General features: G+C 40.7%; 2 protein-coding genes across 2 annotated transcripts; one reads left to right on the top strand and one right to left on the bottom strand.

Annotated features, from left to right (window-relative positions):
• Positions 1–3720: 3720 nt before the first annotated feature.
• Positions 3721–14746, top strand: LOC131107573 (keratin, type I cytoskeletal 18). The gene is made up of 10 exons (XM_058057734.2): positions 3721–3781; positions 5203–5475; positions 7029–7154; positions 7241–7323; positions 7413–7569; positions 9098–9262; positions 9335–9460; positions 10513–10730; positions 11168–11196; positions 13805–14746. The coding sequence occupies exons 2-10, from the start codon at positions 5212–5214 to the stop codon at positions 13918–13920; spliced, it is 1284 nt and encodes a 427-aa protein (XP_057913717.1). The 5' UTR covers positions 3721–3781; positions 5203–5211; the 3' UTR covers positions 13921–14746.
• A 2379-nt stretch (positions 14747–17125) lies between these two features.
• Positions 17126–18380, bottom strand: rbp4l (retinol binding protein 4, like). The gene is made up of 5 exons (XM_058056905.2): positions 18248–18380; positions 18038–18162; positions 17826–17962; positions 17578–17690; positions 17126–17503 (listed from the first exon to the last, which is right to left on the bottom strand). Exons 2-5 carry the CDS (start codon positions 18152–18154, stop codon positions 17280–17282), a joined length of 591 nt encoding a protein of 196 aa, XP_057912888.1. The 5' UTR covers positions 18155–18162; positions 18248–18380; the 3' UTR covers positions 17126–17279.
• Between the last annotated feature and the right edge of the window lie 3240 nt (positions 18381–21620).

Genomic DNA, 21620 nt, shown 5'->3' on the forward strand with positions numbered 1-21620 from the left:
TCTAAATATGCCTTTTAACATTATTAGAGCCTTGTAGACACAAAATAACACCCCTATGGTCACATTTACACTCCTATTACCTGATATAGTAGACATAGTAAGAGACAAATAAGACACATTCAGCATAGACCATCTGTTGGCCATCTTCTAAATACACCTTTTAACATTATTAGCATAGAACACTTGTTTACGACCTTCTAAATATGCTTTTTAACTTATTAGAGCTCTCTAGGCATGACATAACACCCCTATAGTCACCTTTACACTCCTATTACTATCCAAAATAGTAGTCATAATAAGATAAAATTAGTCCCAAAGAACACTTGTTTATTACCTTCTAAATAGTTTTGTAACATTATTAGAGCCCTCTGACTGTGAAATAACACCCCTGTAGTCACCATTCATATAACAACTTTTTTTTAATCTAAGAAAAAAAATTATTCTGAGTTTAAAGAAGAATAAAAAAATGCAGGATGTCCGGAAAAAACATCTCCTTCCTGGGCAGCGTGGCGTGTCGGCCACAAGGGGGCAGATTTTCACGACATCAGAGGGCCTGCAGTGACCCCTGCTGTATAATCAGTGGCCAATGGTGGCTGTGGTCAACCCCCCACTGTATGTGGGTAATGGTCTCACCTTGGCCACTCGATGAAACATGGCCGCCTCCGCCACTATTTGAGTTTATACTGTATACATGTTGGGGCTGTCATTCTATTTTTTGTTGCAGAAACTTTTTTTTTTTTTTTGGGGGGGGGGTCAGGAAGTGCTACTGAGCAAGGCACCACCATTCACTTTACTATACAGTGATGGAGGAAGGAGGAAGAGAAGGACCTTCCCGGGCCACGCAGAGGACAAGATCGGGCTCCTGGCCAACTTTCCACTTAAATAAAAGGTTACCACACAACACCCCCCCTTTGACCCCCCCAAAACACGTATGGCCGTGCGTCACTTTTTCCCTTTCCAGCTCCCCTCCCCTCTGCAGCTAACCCTTGTAGATGCATATCTCCAAACATATCACCAGCTTTCTGAAATCATCATCTCCACAAACACTCTGATGTTTTCGGGTGGGGGGGGTATGTTATATTTGTTCCTCCCTTGGATTGCTATGGTCTTATCGCAAAATGGCTGCTGGCCTGAAATGAGCCCATCAAGCTGATGTTGGGGCCCCAGGGGAAAAAACATATATACTGTACGTATACATATGCATATATACTCTATGTGAATATACTAAAATACTCTGAAGTTTAGCAGACAAATTTGTATGGAGGACATGTAGTCATGCATGCTAACAAGTACAGTACAGTACAGTACTATATATACACACAAGTATACACTGTAGGTGTATCTTATTTTATGTTATTCTTCTTCCAATGTTACGTCTCTAAAAGGATGGCTTTTTGGGGAATATTTGGACTTTATTTCTCGTGAAGCTGCAGCACTGTTTTCCATACCAGGAATTCCTGGTGTCCATGTTTGACTTTATTCCAGTCATAATATTACAACTTAAAAAAATGAATGTTTCCTTTGTTTCTCATCGTCGTACAGCTTCAAAAAACATTTTATTATTTATGCCTATTTATTATTACAGTCATAATATTACAACTTAAAAAACTGAATTTGTTTCCTTTGTTTTTATTATTTATGCCATATTTTTTCTTTGTTTCTTTCTTATCATAGAACTATCAAGAAAAAAATATCACGTTTTTATTCTGAGTACTTCAATTCTATGCTGCTAAAATGATATCATTTCCCCAAAATATTACACATTTATTCTTGGAAAATTTTCATGTTTTTGTTTTGTCTTCAAATTATTTTTAGATTTTATTTTTGTGAAATTACAGCAGTTTTTTTTATTTTAATGTGCAACTATATTCTCCGTGTAAATGTACATGTTGTATTTATGATTTATGGCCATAATATTTTGACATGATTTCATAATATAACAACCAGAAATGTATACAAATTACAGTTTTTCATCATAATGCTACGACTTAAAATGAAGCCAAAAATAGCGTTAGGACGTTGTTCTCATAAAATGACTCCTTTTCAGGTTGCAGTACATTTTTTTATTTGTGTAAAAATAATAGCAGATTTTTACATTTTTACTGTTTTTTTTCTAGTCAAATTATATTTTTAGAATGTTCCACGGGCCCAAATATATATATACATATATATATATATATATATATATATATATATGGGGGGGCACACTTTGGAGACCTCTGCCTTAGCTGGATTGCGCTGATATGGAAATACCGACGACGACCACCAGGGGCATCTTTGCCATGATTTGTGGTCCAAAGGAAGAAGATAAAGCATTTTAGACCAACTTGCCATGGCTGTAGCGTTTAGTTAGTTAGTTAGTTAGTTTGTCCACCAGGGAGAGAACGTGAGAGGCGGTAGCAGGACTTCAAACAGGAAGTCATCACTTTGAGAGGCGGCACTCGTGCGCTGCGCACAGATGCACCATCTTGTGCTCTGCGTTTTTTTTTTTTTTTTTAACCTGATCCAAGCAAGATGGTCCAGGCCGGCCACTCGGTCGCATGCGCCCACCGAGGGCGTCACATGATCGCTTGTGACAGAGGTCACCAGAGGTCAAGTGGGGTCGTGGTGAGCATCCTGACGGCCCGCTCGTTTAATCACAGCTTTATTTATGTAACGGCCAAACACCAGGAGAGGAAAGCCGAGGAGGAAGTGAAAGTCGAGTCATGGACTAAATGCTAAATACGCCTTTTATTATTTATAACTTTTGCAAGCCTTTCATATACTCAACTAAGAAGTAAGTATCAAGTCATTAAAAACAGTTTTATATATTCTTATATATATTCCAATATAATCCATGTGGGATGTGGGGGGCAATCAAAATAAACAATAATCAAATAAGCGTATTTTTTTAATAAATAATTCATATAATATAAATAATATAATTGATTCCATATAACATATATGTATTTATATAGTTTTAATTTTTGTGTTTTAATTGTATTTTTTGAAACTCAAGTAGACATTATACATGGTTCCAAACAAGAAGTACAAGTAAAGATTTTCAATGCAGCTCGTTGCTACCCTCTTTTGGCCACTGGTGGTAACTGCAACTGTCGCTTGACTTGCCGTTACCTGTGACGAAAATACACTCGATATATTTATTAATTCATTCATTCTTTTTCTACCGCTTATCCTCACTATATATTATAATATATGACATATAACATATTATTAATAATATAATATATATATATAATATCATCAATATATATTAATATATATTTAATATATTTGATTATTTATTATATGATATATGTTATAATTATTACATATATTTATTCATATGCTTTTTATATGTGAAATATGTATAAGCTTTATACTGTATGTATAATTATATATATATATATATATATATGTATATTAGGCCTGTCAAAGTTAACACATCAATGACGCGTTCCCTTTAACGCCGACAATTTTTTTGATGCGCGATTAATGTGCAAACCTCCTCGGCCCCCACCGTAGTTTGGTTGAAGTACGTTAACTCTGTAGCTCCAAGCTGGAACAAATATTGATGGGAAATGGAGAAAGAAAAGAGTATTTGGTGTGGAATAGCATGACACTGTTTCTTCATATTCATCTATAACAGGTGTATAACGTCTGACTTGCAGGCTCCGCCCCCTCCCTCCCCACCTGAATATAAATAAGCGCAGGCTCAGCATCTGCAACACAACGCCCGCCCGCCGGCTGCTCTACCAGAACCACCTCGTCACAATCAAGCTCTCGTCTCCAGACCATCTCGGTAAGATGAAGCTTTATTGTTTTATCTAGTGGCTCGCCTATATGAATGCTCGCCTAGATGACCGCTCATTCTGATGGCCAATATCGCTAATATCGCCAATATTGCCAACATCGCACGTTTCTTCCAATCGGAATTGGCTGTCAAGCATTTTCCTGCCATCCTTTTCCCACGCCAACAACCAGCGTCTGTGCCCTCCTGCCTCCTGCGCTCGTCTGGTGGTCAGGATCAGGTGACACCGACACAAGAGAGCTTCCCTTCACTTCACCCATAATCCGCCTCCACAACACACACACACACACACACACAAAGGCTGACTGTCCGCCACGGACACATGAACTGGTGCCATACAGGAAGTAAGGTGACACCTGGAAACGAGAACATGGACAGAAAGACTCTTCTACAATATATGTACGATATATGTAGGCTATATATAGGATATATGTAAGATATATGAAGGATATATATATATATATATAGGATATATGTGTGATATATATATATATATAAGTATATGTATATAGGCTATATGTATGATATATATATAGGCTATATGTAGGACATATATACGTAAGATATATGTGGGATATATATAGGCTATATGTAGGACATATGAAGGTCATATGTAGATATATATATATAGGATATATGCTGGATATATATAGGATATATGTATGATATATATAGGATATATGTATGATATATATAGCCTATATGTAGGATATATGAAGGTCATATGTAGATATATATATGTAGGATATATATAGGCTATATGTAGGATATATGTAGGATATATATAGGCTATATGTAGGATATATGTAGGATATATATAGGATATATGAAGGATATATATAGGATATATGAAGGATATATGTAGGATATTTATACGTGTATATAGGATATATGAAGGATATATGTAGGATATTTATAGGCTATATGTAGGATATATATGAAGGATATATGTAGGATATTTATAGGCTATATATAGGATATATATGTAGGATATATATAGGATATATGTAGGATATATGTGGCATCGTAGTGTATTTAAAACACAAAACAAATTAACTCCAATCTTGAGTTATTTCGGAAATTCATGACGAGTAAAAATCAGTCAAAGTACCGAGTATCGAGAAGTACCGAGTGTGGTTTTCATACATGGTGGGGCACTGCCCCGTACCCCTAATGCAGAGACAGCAGTAATGTGGAAGGAATATTTTGAAGTGGAGACAAATCAAGCGCTGTTCTGAATGTCCTGAATGTCCTGATGTTGACTTTGGTCGGAAGAGAAGCTTCCGTCATGTGGAGGCTCCTCGAGTCTTCCTCCATGCAGGAATTAAAGGTCTTCAAGGGCTGTCAGGGCCTTCAAGTCCTCATGTGACGCTATCAAACCCATTGACTTCCCTCCCGTCCCTCCTCAACAGCCCCCCGCCATGGCCTCCAGCATGTCCCTACGAGGTTACTCGGTGAGCCGTCAGCCGTCTTTCTCCTGCCGCTCCCTGATGGACACGGGCCGTTCCCGCTCCCGCGCCTCCGTCTCCTTCTCCGGCACCAGCCCGCTGACCCGATCCGCCTCCGTCGGCCACGACCTCAACGGCCCGTCTGGTCTCCCGCTCAACGGCCTGCACGGCAACAGCGCCAACGAGAAGGAAGCCATGCAGAGCCTCAACAACCGCCTGGCCAAGTACCTGGACAAGGTCAGATCAAGGAGCAAGGGTCACCACTTGTTGCTAGGCAGACTTCCTTCAGCACAATCCTAAATGGCTAAATGCCCCATGGCTGAAAGTTGATGGAAATTCCTTCATGTCAAGCACTGCTCTGTATGCAATGTAAACATAAACATATTTGACTTTAAAAATGTAAATAGAATGTAAATGCTGATCTTGTGGCTGGAAACTAAATTAGGGAACATAACAAAAATATGTTATTTTTAAAAGTAGATTGACCCAAAAAAATTGTTTTAATATCATACATGCCAATCATTGCTCTGTATTAAATATAAATGCAAATATTATCATAAAAAGCTAAATTAGGGAACATAAGAAAAATATGTCATTTTAAAAAGTAGATAGAAATAAATATTTTGTTTCAAAAAAAGTAAAAAATTTAAATTTTCCCCCATGTGAAGCATTGCTCTGTATTAAATATAAATACAGCAAAATTAGGAAACATAAGAAAAATATATTTTTTTCCCAAAAAAAGTAAAATGACCAAAAAAGCACTGTGAAGCACTGCTCTGTATTAAATATAAATCCAGATATGGTCATAAAAAGCAAAATTATGGAACATAACAAAAATATGTTATTTTAAAAAGTAGATTGACCAAAAAAAAAATTAAAAAATTTCATGCATGCCCAGCATTGCTCTGTATTAAATATAAATACAGCAAAATTAGGAAACATGAGAAAAATATATTTTTTGCAAAAAAAAGTAAAATAACCAAAAAAGCACTGTGAAGCATTGCTCTGTATTAAATATAAATGCAGATGTGGTCATTCATTCATTCATTTTCTACCGCTTTTTCCTCACGAGGGTCGCGGGGGGTGCTGCAGCCTATCCCAGCTGTCTTCGGGCGAGAGGCGAGGTACACCCTGGACTGGTCGCCAGCCAATCACAGGGCACATATAGACAAACAACCATTCACACTCACATTCATACCTATGGACAATTTGGAGTCACCAATTAACCTAGCATGTTTTTGGAATGTGGGAGCAAACCGGAGTACCCGGAGAAAACCCACGCATGCACGGGGGAGAACAACAAGGGTGGAATTGAACCCTGGTCTCCTAGCTGTGAGGTCTGCGCGCTAACCACTAGACCGCCGTGCCGCCCCAGATGTGGTCATAAAAAGCAAAATTAGAGAACATAACAAAAATATGTTATTTTAAAAAGTAGATTGACCAAAAAAAAAAAGAGAAAAAATTCCATGCATGCCAAGCATTGCTCTGTATTAAATATAAATACAGCAAAATTAGGAAACATAAGAAAAATATTTTTTTTCCCACAAAAAAGTAAAATGACCCAAAAAGCACTGTGCAGGACTGCTCTGTATTAAATAGAAATGTATCTCTGGACCTCTTTGAAGAAAGCAAAAATAGGGAACATAAAAAGTATAAATACTCCATATCCCATGCATGCGAACAATTGGGTAACATCATGAATACAGGATACGAAAGAGGTCGAAGTTGTTACTACCAAAATGAAGCGGTGGAATGGTGTTTGGGCTTTTTGTGATGTGTGGGTCCTTCAGGTGCACACCCTGGAGCGTTCCAACGCCGAACTGGAGGCCAAGATCAAGCGCGTGATGATGGAGCGCATCCCCAAGGGTCACGACCTGGACTCCATGATGGCCCAGGCGCACGCCGTGGAGCAAGAGGTACCGTACGTAGGACCGCCGCCAAGTACGGCGACTTCATTGTGACCGAGCCTTCCCGCCACCTTCATCCTGTTCATGTCCATCAGGTGAGGAAGAAGACTTTGGAAAACGCTCGTCTCATGCTGGAGATCGATAACGCCAAACTGGCCGCTGATGACTTCAGAATCAAGCGAGTAGTGAATGAACGGCAAGCGTGTTTCTACTTCCTGCTGAGCGAGTCATGGGCTGATCGTGTGGGGGGGGGGCGGGCCCATGCAGGTGGGAGACGGAGCTGGTGATGTGTCAGTCTGTGGAGCGAGACTGCGTGGCGCTGAAGAAAGCCAAGACCGACCACGAGCAGATCATCGCCTCCCTGAGAGGAGATCTGGACAGCCTGAAAGAGGAGCTCTACTTCCTCAAGAGGAATCATGAGGAGGTACCGCATCTCAGTAGCCTTTTGTTGGAGCCAGGGAAGGAATTGTCACTGCCTGATGAAAAGCAAGGATTGGTGGTGTTAAACCATTGTGACCTATAACTGTAGTACCAATGTAGTATTCTGGTGTTAAACCATTCTGACCTAGAACTGTAGTACCAATGTAGTATTCTGGTGTGAAACCATTCTGACCTATAACTGTAGTACCAATGTAGTCTTCTGGTGTTAAACCATTCTGACTTAGAACTTTAGTACCAATGTAGTATTCTGGTGTTAAACCATTCTGACCTATAACTGTAGTACCAATGTAGTATTCTGGTGTTAAACCATTCTGACCTATAACTATAGTACCAATGTAATATTCTGGTGTTAAACCATTCTGACCTATAACTGTAGTACCAATGTAGTATTCTGGTGTTAAACCATTCTGACGTATAACTGTAGTACCAATGTAGTATTCTGGTGTTAAACCATTCTGACCTATAACTGTAGTACCAATGTAGTATTCTGGTGTTAAACCATCCTGACCTATAACTGCAGTACCAATGTAGTATTCTGGTGTTAAACCATTCTGAATGTAGTATTCTGGTGTTAAACCATTCTGACGTATAACTGTAGTACCGATGTAGTATTCTGGTGTTAAACCATTCTGACCTATAACTGTAGTACCAATGTAGTATTCTGGTGTTAAACCATTCTGACCTATAACTGTAGTACCAATGTAGTATTCTGGTGTTAAACCATTCTGACCTAGAACTGTAGTACCAATGTAGTATTCTGGTGTTAAACCATCCTGACCTATAACTGCAGTACCAATGTAGTATTCTGGTGTTAAACCATTCTGAATGTAGTATTCTGGTGTTAAACCATTCTGACGTATAACTGTAGTACCGATGTAGTATTCTGGTGTTAAACCATTCTGACCTATAACTGTAGTACCAATGTAGTATTCTGGTGTTAAACCATTCTGACCTATAACTGTAGTACCAATGTAGTATTCTTTATTTGTTGCTATGGGGAGGGCAAAGAGCTTGGGGGAGTGCTTATCTGGCTTACAGATACGCCCATATAAGGAAGTCCATCCCTTTGTGACATCACAAAGAAACAGTTTTACCACGCCTTCTGAAACCGAGCATTTTTGTCCCAGGAGGATTACAAATCCACTGCTAAATATTCGAATGACCCAATTAGTTGGTCCCAAGTGGTCTTTTGGGGAGTGTGGGTGGGCTGGGGTCGGTCCTCTGGTTACAGCAGACAAAAAGGAAGGCAGGTAGCTCTTGTTACTCCAATCTGCTGATTGTGTCCACCCGGCATATGTGAGGTATAGTACAGTATAGTATAACCGCGCTCCTGTGGAGGCTAGGAGGCTACTAGAGGACACAAAGTGGACACAAGAAGGTGGAAGGTAAGCCGAGTGCCGCTTCATCAACTATTGATGGACGACGATGTAAATAATGCACATGTTCTTGCGTTCTCACTCCACATGTACATTTGTAGCACACATACCAGATATACTACCTCCCATCTGCAGGAAATGGAGCAGATGAAGTCCCGCATCGCCAGGGATGAGGTGAACGTGGAGGTGGACTCGGCACAAGGACCGGAACTGGCAACCATCCTGTCCGATCTGCGGATCCAGTACGAGGGGATTGTTAAGAAAAACAAGGAACATGCCGAGCACTGGTACCGCAAGAAGGTACAGTCGTACGCTGCCTGTATTGTTATTCTATCATAGTACATACTTGGACCAAACCTTCCTCCTGTGTAGCTGGAGACGGTGCAGAATGACGTCAAGGAAAGCAACGAGGCCCTGAGGGGTGCCCAGAGCGAGCTGGTCGAGAGGCAGCGCTTCCTCCAAAACCTGGAAGTGGAGCTTGAGAGTTTGCACAAGCAGGTCGGTACTGGTTGTACTGCAAAAAAAAAAAAAGTACCACGGCACCTTACATACCATGTCAAGTTACACACCATATGCAGTAAGACTTCACTAACTACTTCACCCTACTATACAGTGGTCTAAAAAAGTTTTGGCACCCCTGGTCATTTTCCAGATTTTCCTTTATACTCTAAATCAGGGGTCTCAAACACGCGGCCCACGGGCCAAACGAGGGCCCCGCCTTGATATGAAAGTTTAATGTTAGTGCGGCCCGCGCAAGTTTGATATGGATGCTGTATGGTATCATGTACCCAGAAAAAATTATTACGTTTGATTAATGTTCATGTTAAAGGTTAAATAACTGTTAATAGTTATCCTCCCTATCCGTGTGGAAGTGGTAAGTTTTTTGGCTTTTTAAGTTTAAAGGAAATAACTTGAAGGCTACCGTTTAGGTCGCTAGCTGTCTAGTTTGCGAGTTAGCATGTGTCTCAAGACCCTGCAGTTGCGCAATATGTTGTAAATAAAAAGAGTATAAATGTGACTATAGTCGTGTGTTGTCATGTCTACAGGGCTCTAGTAATGCTTTGTTCATTTTAATCTGAAAAAAATAATTTGTCTACCCACCAACTATATGTGGTTTCTTAAGTTTTTATTATTTGCCGTTTTATTATTATTATTATATTTATTTATTTATTACTGATTGATTGATTTTCTTTATTCTTGATTTGTTTATTTATTTTTCATCTTATTTTGTGTAGAAAAATAAAAATCAAGATATTTGAGAACAGTGGAACGTTTTATCAGAGCTTTTCTTGTAGAAAATTGGAACCAAAGCCAAGTTTTAAAATTTTTTTTGTTTTTAATAAATGCGTTTTTTTTGTTTTGATTGTTTGTGATTGCATCTCGCTGTCCAGCGTTTGCTTTGGATGGCAAGGGTTTGTTGCTAATTGGTCGTGAAGTCACTCTCGCGGTTTGCCAGACAGACAGTAGCATGAGTCAGGATTAGCAATGCCAATTGCTAATTGCTAATTGCTAATTGCAATCTTTTCTTCCGTTCCCATCACGACCCTCAGGTTGCCGCCCTGGAGGGTAACCTGGGCGAGACGAGCCACAAGTACTCGTCGGAGATGGAGCGTCTGCAGGTCACACTCAACCAGCTGGAGGAAGACCTCTCACAGCTCCGGCTGGACATGCAGCGCACCAAAACCGACTACGAGCAGCTCCTCCGCATCAAGCAAAACCTGGAGATGGAGATCGCCACCTACAGGCGACTGCTGGAGGGCGAGGAGAGGTTAGAACAATTCAATTTGATGTTTCTGTTTATTCCGTGAATACATTGTGCTAACAGGAACTACAACCGCTTAGCGTAAGATAGAAAACTAGCTTTGTCAATGTCTTCAAATAGATGTAAAGTGTAGATCCATGAGCCTATGGAGTATTATTAGCTGTTTATGTTACTTCTTCTGTCTATCATGGTTGCTAGCATGTAGCGTTAGCAGTTAACTAGCTGAGCTTTGGTTAGCATGTGCTCTGCTGTTACATTAGCTAGCACCTGCTGCTAGCATGTACCTGATGAAGTTGTTGATCATTTTCAGTAAATGTTTCTACTCAGTAACACGTTCTGTGTATATTTAACACATACAAAGCGGAATGTCAGACGACTCTAAAATGGGCTACAATTTTTTATTTCCACTTTGGTTCAAAGTTTTCCTTTTTTCTGTCCCTCAGTGTGAAGGAAGTTCCACCTCCTCCAAAAAGTGAGTACTTTTTAATATTTAAGCCATAAAACAAATTGTATTGTGTAACAATATTATCCGGACTGGTAACATATTCAAAGCATTAGAGCAGAAAAACGACTTTTTTTTTTAATACGCTTTTTATAACAAAAAAAAGTATTTTTCAAGATATTCAATACTTCCATTTTGTTTTTGTTAAAAATAAATACCACCAAGTATTGGAACTTTTTAAATCATGAATTGAGTATTTTGTTTTAGATTTGTTGATGAAAGACATGGACGAGACATAATAATCAATACAGAGTTGGTAGCAAGTAGTGAGTTTGTGGTCGTACAAAGTAGGTACAGTAGCTACCATGAAGTATTGTATTGCAGTTACCATGTATTAGGTTTTTGGTAGTAAGTACAGAAGTACAGTAGGTACAAGGTAGTAGGGTCTTTGGTATTAGGTAGCAGAATGTTCCGTCAGTACAGTAGAAAATAGGTTTTGGGTTCTTAGTAGTTAAAAGTAGGCATAGTGGGTACCAGGTGTATTGGGTTTTTAGTAGTTGTGAGCAGAATGTGGGTACAATGGGTACTGTGTTTAGTTTTTTGTAGGTAGTAGGTAGTAGAATGTTCTTATGGTCAAAACCGAGTAGTGTTTTTTGGTTGTAGGCAGTACAATGTTTGTATGGCAGGTAATAGGTAATAGAATGTAGGTTTGGTAGTTATCAGCTTTTGGATTTGTTGTAGTAGGTAGGAAAAGGTTTGCAATTGCATTACCACGTAGTGTTTTTAAGGTAATTGGTAGTCAAATGAATGTACAGTACTTACGGGGTTTTGGGTTTTTTGTAGTAGGCAGTCAAATGTTTGTATGGCAGGTACCAGGCAGGTATTTTGGTCATAGAGGTTTTGGTTAGTAGGTACCAGGTTGTAGGATTTGGGCCGTAGTTTGAAAAAAAGTTTAGACAGATAGAAGTAATGTTGTTTTTTTGATAATAGGTAGTAAAATGTATGAATAATACTTACCAGGTTTTGGTAGGTCATAAAATGCTAGTATAGTAGGTACCATGTTGTGGCATATGGGTAGTAGGTAGGAAAAGCAATTGGTAGGTACAAGGTGGTGTTTTTTTGGTAATAGGTTGTAGAATGCAGGTATAACTATGTATTAGGTACTGGGCTTTTGGTAGTGGGGAGCTTTATAGTGGTAAACAGGTTTGTAGTTTTTGGTAGTACGTAGTAAAAGGTTTGTATAACAGGTACCAAGTAGTGGGGTTTTTGCCATTAGGGAGTAGAATGTATGTAGTTATTTGGGCTACTGGTAGTAGTTAGTAAAACGTTTGTATGGCAGGTACTAGGTCATAGTACCTGTAGGTCATAAAATGCGTGGGTACCAGGTACTTACCAGGTTTTGGTAGTAGGTAGTAAAACATTTCTATAACAGGTACAGGGCTCTACATTAAAACCAAAAATGACTTGCCCATGGGGAATCCTTAAGGTGAGAACTACTTGCCCGAACTTGCCCCATGTAAAATGAAAAGACTGCCATCATGATATCATCAAATTTTTGTGGCATCACATGGGAATCTCAAATAAAGATGAAATGATTATCATTTCTCGTGGTTGTTTTCCTACATAGATCATGACGTTGCATGGAAATCTGGATTGTCAAGAGACTTCTAGGCACTTTGCCTTTTATAAGTTGTGTCCCACAATGAAACATTATTGAATATACACATTTGTGTAAAGTGTTTTAAATCCAGAAAAAAAAAGGCTCAATGCTCAAACAATAATTTGTGAAGCAAAGCTGAGAAAAATACACAGAGAAATGGAAGCGCTAGATTTTGTAGCTTGTGCAAAATCAGCACTTGGTATTGGATCTAATGGGTGGTGTTTTATTGTGACCACTTCAAATTGTCACAGCAATGTGATTCACTCACCTGTGCCATCATTTGATTTGCTGCCGCTAATAAAATACTTGTTTAGGAGGCACTGGTTCATCACTTTTTGCTGTTTACCTTCACAAGTTGTTGAAGAATTAGACCATGTTGGCAGGGACGCCATGATGGATGTTTTCCTAGTCAAACGATCGCTGATTGGTTGATCGCAAACAAGAACGGGTGTGGGTAAAACGCGGACTGTGGACTGCGGACCGCGGTCTAAATAAACGATTCTGATTGGTCCATTTCAAGATTTGCAAGGATTGGTTTGCTAATTACCACCGGAATTACGCAGTCTGTGTTTTACCAACACCCAACAAGAACCGCTTTAAAAAAAAACTCTTGGCAGTATGGCATGCCAAAGTGCACTTGCCCGACGGGAATATTAATGATTGGATTTACTTGCCCCAATTTTGTTTTAACTTGCCCCGGGCCATCGTTACATCGTTATTGTCGAGCCCTGCAGGTATGAAGTAGTGTTTTTTGGTAATAGGGACTAGAAAGTAGGTATCACAGTTACCGGGTACTGGGTTTTTGGCAGAAGGTAGGAAAAAGTTAGTATAACGGGTACTAAGTAGTGTTTGCTTTATGGTAATAGGAACTAGAATGTAGGTATAGTACTTCCCGGGCTTTGGGTTTTTGGTAGTAGCTAATAAGAAGTTTGAATGACAGGTAGCAGGTAATGATATATAACATTGTACTTTCTGCAGAAGAGCCCGACGTTCGCACCAGGAAGATTGTGAAGGTGGTGACCCAGACCATGGTCAACGGCAAGGTGGTGGACGAATCCAGCGAGGTGGAGCAAATCGAAGAGACCAAGAAATAGGAAAGAAATATCACGTATTGTTCATTATTTGGCGTTGAATACTCTTTAGACGTACAACATAGTCATGCGTGTTTATACCAAGTTTAGATTAGACCTGTATACCAGATAGATAACTGTAGAACCAAACAAATCAGTGTACCCCAAGGAGATATTTATTTCTTAGTGTTGTAAAGTTTACTGTAGTGCATCTAAGAGAGGGGTGGGCAAACTGGAGTGAGCGGGCCACATCAGGGCAACCGAGCGTCTTAATCTGCCATGATTTGCTATGCTCATGTGACACGCTTGAGTCGTACAGGAAATAGACAGATGCGATCTGTAGCTTGTACACAAAAGCAACACAACACGTCAACACACGTAACCTACCTACTGCACCACGTGGGCATACAAATAAATACCTACGCATGTAACCATGCCAAAGTTAAACCCATATATTCCTGCCTCAAGGCATGCTGGGTAGCCTGTGGTACTGTGTTTCCCAACATTTTGCAGTGTTTGTCACATTTTTGCTTAATTGCAAAATATGTTGAAGGAGGTCGTCAAGGAAATAAACTAGGATAGCCATTGTTATTGTTCACTGGACTACCCAGCATGCCTTGCGAGCACAGTTGTAAGTTACCTGCTTAGTTGTTGTGCATACAACACTTAGTAGTGTGTTGTGTTTTGGTTTTGTAGCACCGTGACTAAGTATATGGTTCTGTGTGAAGGCCCCTCGGCCAGGTTTTTGAACTCGGTGTGGCCCAAAGCTCCAAAAGTTTGCCCATGCCTTGGTCCCTAGGTCTCAGACGATAACGATTCCTCTCCTTGGTTGTGATTCCTGGAATAAACGTTGCCTTAGCGAACTCACATTGATATTGTTATTGATTTAATATGATATTCATACGTTTAGTAGTAAGGTCAAAAGATGAGATTTTGTTAAAGAGGATTCAATGACAAAGTTGAGGTTGGGCTGGATACTTCTACCAAGACAATGACCCTAAACACTGCTCCAGTTCTACTAAGACCTTCATGCAGAGGAACAAATACAACGTTGTGGAACGGCCATCTCAGTCCCCACACCTAAATATACTTTTTCATACCACTGTAGATCTGTTTGAAACCTGCTTCGACGTCACGATACAGATTTCAGCTTTCTGAGATCCTGCCCCAAGTGGAGTAGTTCAAGTATCTTGATCTTGTTCACGAGTGAGGGAACGACGCATGGAAGACAAGATGGACAGGCGGATTGGTACGGTGTCTGCAGTGATGCAGACTCTGCATCAGTCAGTCGTGGTGAAGAGAGACCTGAGCCAAAAGGCAAAGTTCTCAAGTTACGCCCAACCGATAAGGCTTTGGAGAAGACCTACGACATGTTAGAGGGGTTATGTCTCTCATCTGGCCTGGGATCGGCTCGGGCGTCTGGTCAGGATGCCTACGGGATGCCTCCTTGCGGAGGTGTTCAGCGCGCCCAACAGATAGACCTTGGACACGTTGGAAGGGTTATGTCTCTCATCTGGCCTGGGATCGTCTCGGGATCCACCAAGAGGAGCTGGCCAAAGTAGCTGAGGGAAGTCTGGGCTTCCTTGCTGCCCCTGCGACCTGACCTGGGATAACTGGAAGACGAAGGATGGATGGGTTCCAGAATGTTACAAACACGTCATAGGACACATTATATTATTCCAGATCCACAGATGACCCAGTTTAATAAAAAATACCCTCTTTGTTTGATAAGCGGAGCTCAATATCCAAATTCCTTGCCAGCCACATATCAAACGCTGGGAATGTCTCGGATTTCCAGATTTGTCCCAGGAATCTTCCGGTCATGAGTGATGATGATAGACACTTTAGAAGCTCCCAAAACAGCTTGGACACAAAGACTTTTTCATCAATCCGCTCGTTGAATGAAGGAGCTTCTGGAGTTTGACTTCAAACTAGTAGATCTGATCAGTTGTGCTCAGCCAGTTGAACCTCTGCCCATAGAAACTTGTAATTGAATCAAAATCAAATCAACTTTATTTGTATAGCACTTTTCCTGCAAAGACATGCAACACAAAGTGCTTTATAAAATTAAAAACAATTACCACAATTAAAAGGAAAAACAAATACTAAGAAAGCCCTTCCCTCCCACCCTCCATACTAGAAACACACACACACACAATCACACACAATAGGGAGACATGCCATGGCACTGAGGATCAAGGAAACGCCACCTTTGGGGCCGTCCACACTGGGAGGAGCCGCAGTTTGGGGGGCCTGGGTGCTGGTCCCCCGACCCCGACATATGGGCAGACCCCCACATCAAAGGGAGGAACCCCCAGTCGGCTGGGTCGAAGGGACCCAAGGATGGCACCCCCTCAGCAGACCCGACACAGCCCCCAGTGTGGAGGACCCCCCCCCCCCCCCGAGGAAATAATGGAGTTAAAAGCTAAAAACTAAAAGCATAAAATACGACTAAAAAGTTTTAAAATATTAGTTAAAAGCCTGATTAAAAGGCACGGCGGTCTAGTGGTTAGCGTGCAGACCTCACAGCTAGGAGACCAGGGTTCAATTCCACCCTCTGCCATCTCTGTGTGGAGTTTGCATGTTCTCCCCGTGCATGCGTGGGTTTTCTCCGGGTACTCCGGTTTCCTCCCACATTCCAAAAACGTGCTAGGTTAATTGGCCACTCCAAATTGTCCATAGGTATGAATGTGAGTGTGAATTGTTGTTTGTCTATATGTGCCCTGTGATTGGCTGGCGACTAGTCCAGGGTATACCCCGCCTCTCGCCCATAGACAGCTGGGATAGGCTCCAGCATTCCCTGCGACCCTCGTGAGGAAAAAGCGGTAGAAAATGAATGAATGAATGAATGAGCCTGATTAAAAAGGTGTGTCTTTTAATTTAAAAAAAATATATATATCAACAGTCTCCGCAATTGAAAAGCTGATCTGCTGATGTGATTGTTAGTTTTGACAGTGCATGGCTACCAAATATTATGACAGGTGAGCTCAGAATGGCAGAGTTTGAATCTCGAGCTCTGGACTCTTAAGCCGAATAGCATAACAGGACTAGCATACGCAAACATCGGACCACCAGTAAGCCCATTACTGCTCTGTGTTTCACCGTCGGGGTTCTTATAGGCTCAGGAGGGATCAGCAGCTCAAAGTTCAGCGTATTCTCAAACCTCAACTAGCGTAGCAAAGAGGCTTTTTACACCCCCCCCCCCCACACACACAAAATAAAGACACAGTTGTTAGAAAAAAATATTTTTACTTGATTCACTCAAAGACCAACAGAACTCTTGGACTCCAGGTAGAGGATATCAGCATCTCATCAGTCCGTGCAAACATTTCCTGTGTTGAAGCCACAAAAACCGCAGCTCGGTGGCACTCGTGTTCACCACCTCAGCAAGCTCCGGACTGCAGCACGGGCTGGAACTGTCCGGCCATGCAGACGTCCTCCTGCTTCTGACGCACGATGCGCTGGATAGCCGGGGGCAAACCGCGGGGGTTCCTGGAGAAGACGAGTGCGTAGCCGTCGTCGCAGCTTCCGTCCTCTTTCACCGTGCGGCAGGCATAGGTGATAGCGTAGTTGTCGTAGTCGGTGTCAATCACCCAGTAGTTGTCGCCTAGCGATGGATGGACAAATGTTAGCAGGAAGATGTGGAGTGGAGATGAAAGGGGTTATGGGGGTGACGCTGACCTCCACTGGACAGGTAGCTGGCCAGTCCCTGGTAGTTCATGAACATCTTGCCGGGGGTGGCGGGGTCGGGAACGGAATACTGGGCGGCCATGTCGGCACATACCACCCAGAAGCTACATGGAATCATACAAGAAATGTTTACAGAAGTATGTAAACATGGAGAACTTAGAGAACTCCTACTTCTGGACAGCAAGGTTTTGTGGGAACCTCAAGGAACCTCCAACAGTTTTCAGAGTTCAATGACTTACCCGAAAAGAGTGACGCGTCCTTTGGAGGAAGCCGTCATGCTGCCGTCATCATCAATGGTGTATTCTGCAGAGATGTTGTCCTGCAGGAACAAGCCTTCCGGATCTTTCTTCTGCAGAGCATACCACTTCCCGGAATACTGCGGAAAATCAAGGAAGTTGTTTCAATTTTTTTTTTTTTTGTAGGTTACTCCTACCACTTTGGCTTCACTCACCCTCTTGGGGTCAAAGTCCTCTTTGACTGTGAAGCTGTCCACCACGCAGGAAGTGGCCAGACAGCCCTCGATGCAGGACAGCAGAACCAGAAAAAGGACCAGTTTGGAGGATGCCATTCTAGGGTCTGGGTCAAAGAATCCCAAACAATGATTAAGGTATAACATTTCCTGTTTCCTGCATTTTATTCGATAGAAATATCTTTTTCTTACCTTCTGAAAGTGGACGCAAAGATGAAGTATGAGGTGTACGTGGACGAACACCAGAGTGGATCTGGCTTCTGTCGCCACTGTCGTTATATACGGCAGACGCAGACCAGCTTACGCCTGATTTTCATTGCCGGGAACTAAATAAGGTGCTTAAATCTAGAGCTAATCCTGTTGGTGCGAAATCCTTACCGTAATCTGGCTTCTATGTTGGAAGTGGCCATAGATTTACCATAAAAACAATTGGGCTTTTATGTAACTGATTTAGGAGAGCAATCACACACTGTCTTTTTTTTGGGGGGGGCGCTGACACAAATCCTCATGGAAAGACCTCAGACTGGGATCATGTTATGAAGCAAGAGTGCTAGCTACCTGACATGAATTTTTCTTTGTGTTGCTGGAGCTAACCAAGGGAATGTACTAAGTATGGCAAAATGGGGTGCTCCAGCGCTACCAACTCAGTCATCGTCACCTTGGAAACGTAGCAGAAACGGAACAGCTAACTCGAGCTAACTCCTTTACAAGGAGACAAAATACAGCTGAACATTTTGATGGGCCTGCCTGTTGCTTACGTGCCTGTAGCCCAACCTTGCAGGTTGCTAGCTTGTTCTATGCACGGTATGACCTGAGGGGTGGCTCCCTAATCAATTGATCCTTGACCATGCAGTCAGGGGATGGGAAGACCTGGGTTTGATTCTCCACCTGGGCATCTCTGTGTGGAATTTACATGTTCCCGTGGCTGGGTAAGGGTCTTTTGGGGCACAAAGCAAGAAATTCATGGGGCCCCCTGTGGCCGATAAATGAACTAACCTTGCGGCTCGCGCTGATTGACGCAGACAGCGCTGAAGGCGGTGCGGGGGCCCCCCAAGGGGTGTGCTACGTTGTTGTTTTGTGGTAAATGTTTGTTGTCATTTCTGTGTATTACATGTATTAGTATTTGGGGCACCCGGTCTCTCGGGGGCTGGTGCCTCTGTTCCTCCCCACATTCCAAAAACATGCTAGGTTAATTGGCCACTCCAAATTGTCCATAGGTATGAATGTGAGTGTGAATGGTTGTTTGTCTATATGTGCCCTGTGATTGGCTGGCCACCAGTCCAGGCCCCGCCTCTTGCCCAAACAGATGGGATAGTCTAGATGTGAATGCATCGTCATTAGTTCTTCATTAGTTCGTCTGTAACTACTCTAAATGTATGTGTCTTAGTCATCGGTTCTTCCTTAGTTCCTCAGTAACTACTCTAAATGTATGTTCATTTGGCAATACTTTCTCTGTAACTACTGTAAATGTATATGCTTTGTCATTAGTTATTTGTTCGTTCCTCAGTACCTCCTCTAAATGTATGTTCCTTAGGCAATACTTTCTTAGTAACTACTCTAAATGCGTATGCTTAGTCATGAATTCACTATTTCTTCAGTAACTACTCTAAATGTATATGCTTCGTCATTATTTCTTAATTTGTTCCACAGTAACTACTCTAAATGTACATATATGCTTAGTCATTAGTTCCTCAGTAACTACTCTAAATGTATATGCTTAGTCATTCATTTGTCCAGTAGGTTCCCAGTAACTATTCTAATGTACAAGCTTAGTCGGTAGTGTTTCATAATTTCTTCAATAAATATTCTAAATGCATATGTCATCGTTTTTCCTTAGTTCCTCAGTAACTACTCTAAATGTATGTTCATTTGGCAATACTTTCTCTGTGACTACTCTAAATGTATATGCTTTGTCGTTAGTTATTTGTTTGTTCCTCAGTAACTACTCTAAATGTATGTTCCTTGGTCAATACTTTCTCAGTAACTACTCTAAATGTGTATGCTTAGCCATCAATTCTTCATTATTTCTTCAGTAACTACTCTAAATGTATATGCTTAGTCATTATTTCTTCATCAGGTCCACAGTAACTATTCTAAATGTACATATATGCTTAGCCATTAGTTCCTCAGTAACTACTCTAAATTTATATGCTTAGTCATTCATTTGTCCATTAGGTTCCCAGTAACTATTCTAATGTACAAGCTTAGTCAGTAGTGTTTCATTATTTCTTCAATAACTACTCTAAATGTATATGCTTTTGTTCGTCATTTGTTCATTAGGTTCCCAACAACTACTCTAAATGTACGTACATGCTTTGTCATTAGTTAAATGACTAATGTATTAGTCTAAATGTATATTCTTAGTCATTCATTCTTTATTGGGTCCCCAGGAACTAATCTAAATGTATGTTCCTTAGCCAATACTTTCTTAGTAACTACTCTAAATGTGTATGCTGTCATGAATTCTTCATTATTTATTAAGTAACTACTCAATGTATGTGCTTAGTCATTATTTCTTCACTAGTTCCACAGTAGCCACTCTAAATGTACATATATGCTTAGTCATTAGTTCGTCAGTAACTACTCTAAATATATATGCTTAGTCATTCATTTGTCCATTAGGTTCCCAGTAACTATTCTAATGTACAAACTTGGTCAGTAGTGTTTCATTATTTCTTCAATAACTACTCTAAATGTATATGCATAGTTGTCATTTGTTCATTAGGTTCCCAGCAACTACTCTAAATGTATGTGCTTAGTCTTTCATTCTTTATTAGGTCCTCAGTAACTACTCTAAATGTATGTTCCTTAGTCAATACTACTCTAAATGTGTATGCTTATTCATCAATTCTTAATTATTTCTTCAGTAACTACTCTAAATATATATGCTTAGTCATTCATTTGTCCATTAGGTTCCAAGTAACTATTCTAATGTACAAGCTTAGTCAGTAGTGTTTCCTTATTTCTTCAATAAGTACTCTAAATGTATATGCTTAGTCGTCATTTGTTCATTAGGTTCCCAGCAACTACTCTAAATGTACGTAAATGTATAGTCATTAGTCAATTCCTAGTCAATATTTTCACGGTAACTACTCTAAATGTAAATGTATAGTCATTAGTTCTTTGTTGTTTCTTCAGTAACTACTCTAAATGTATGTTCCTAGTCAATATTTTCAGTCATTTGTTCATTAGGTTCCCAGCAATTACTCTAAATGTACATAAATGTATAGTCATTAGTCAATTCCTAGTCAATATTTTCACGGTAACTACTCTAAATGTAAATGTATAGTCATTAGTTCTTCATTCTTTCTTCAGCAACTACTCTAAATGTATAAGCTTAGTCGTTAGTTCTTCATTAGTTCCTCAGCAACTACTCTAAATGCATGTGCCTTCATCATTGGTTCCTCAGTAACAACTGCTGTGTGTGAGTAAAGATACGGTGGATTGGGTGTCACGCACAACGTGAACTCCTGAACTTTGACTTCCTGGATTAACCCCGGCCATCGGAGATTACTGCTGACATAATCTGTTTCATGTTATTGTTGTCATGACGATAACAATCCAA

The sequence above is a fragment of the Doryrhamphus excisus genome, linkage group LG19 (genome assembly GCF_037039965.1).
Source record: "Doryrhamphus excisus strain RoL-2023G ecotype Guam linkage group LG19, RoL_Dexc_Guam_v1.1, whole genome shotgun sequence".
NCBI lineage: Eukaryota > Metazoa > Chordata > Actinopteri > Syngnathiformes > Syngnathidae > Doryrhamphus > Doryrhamphus excisus.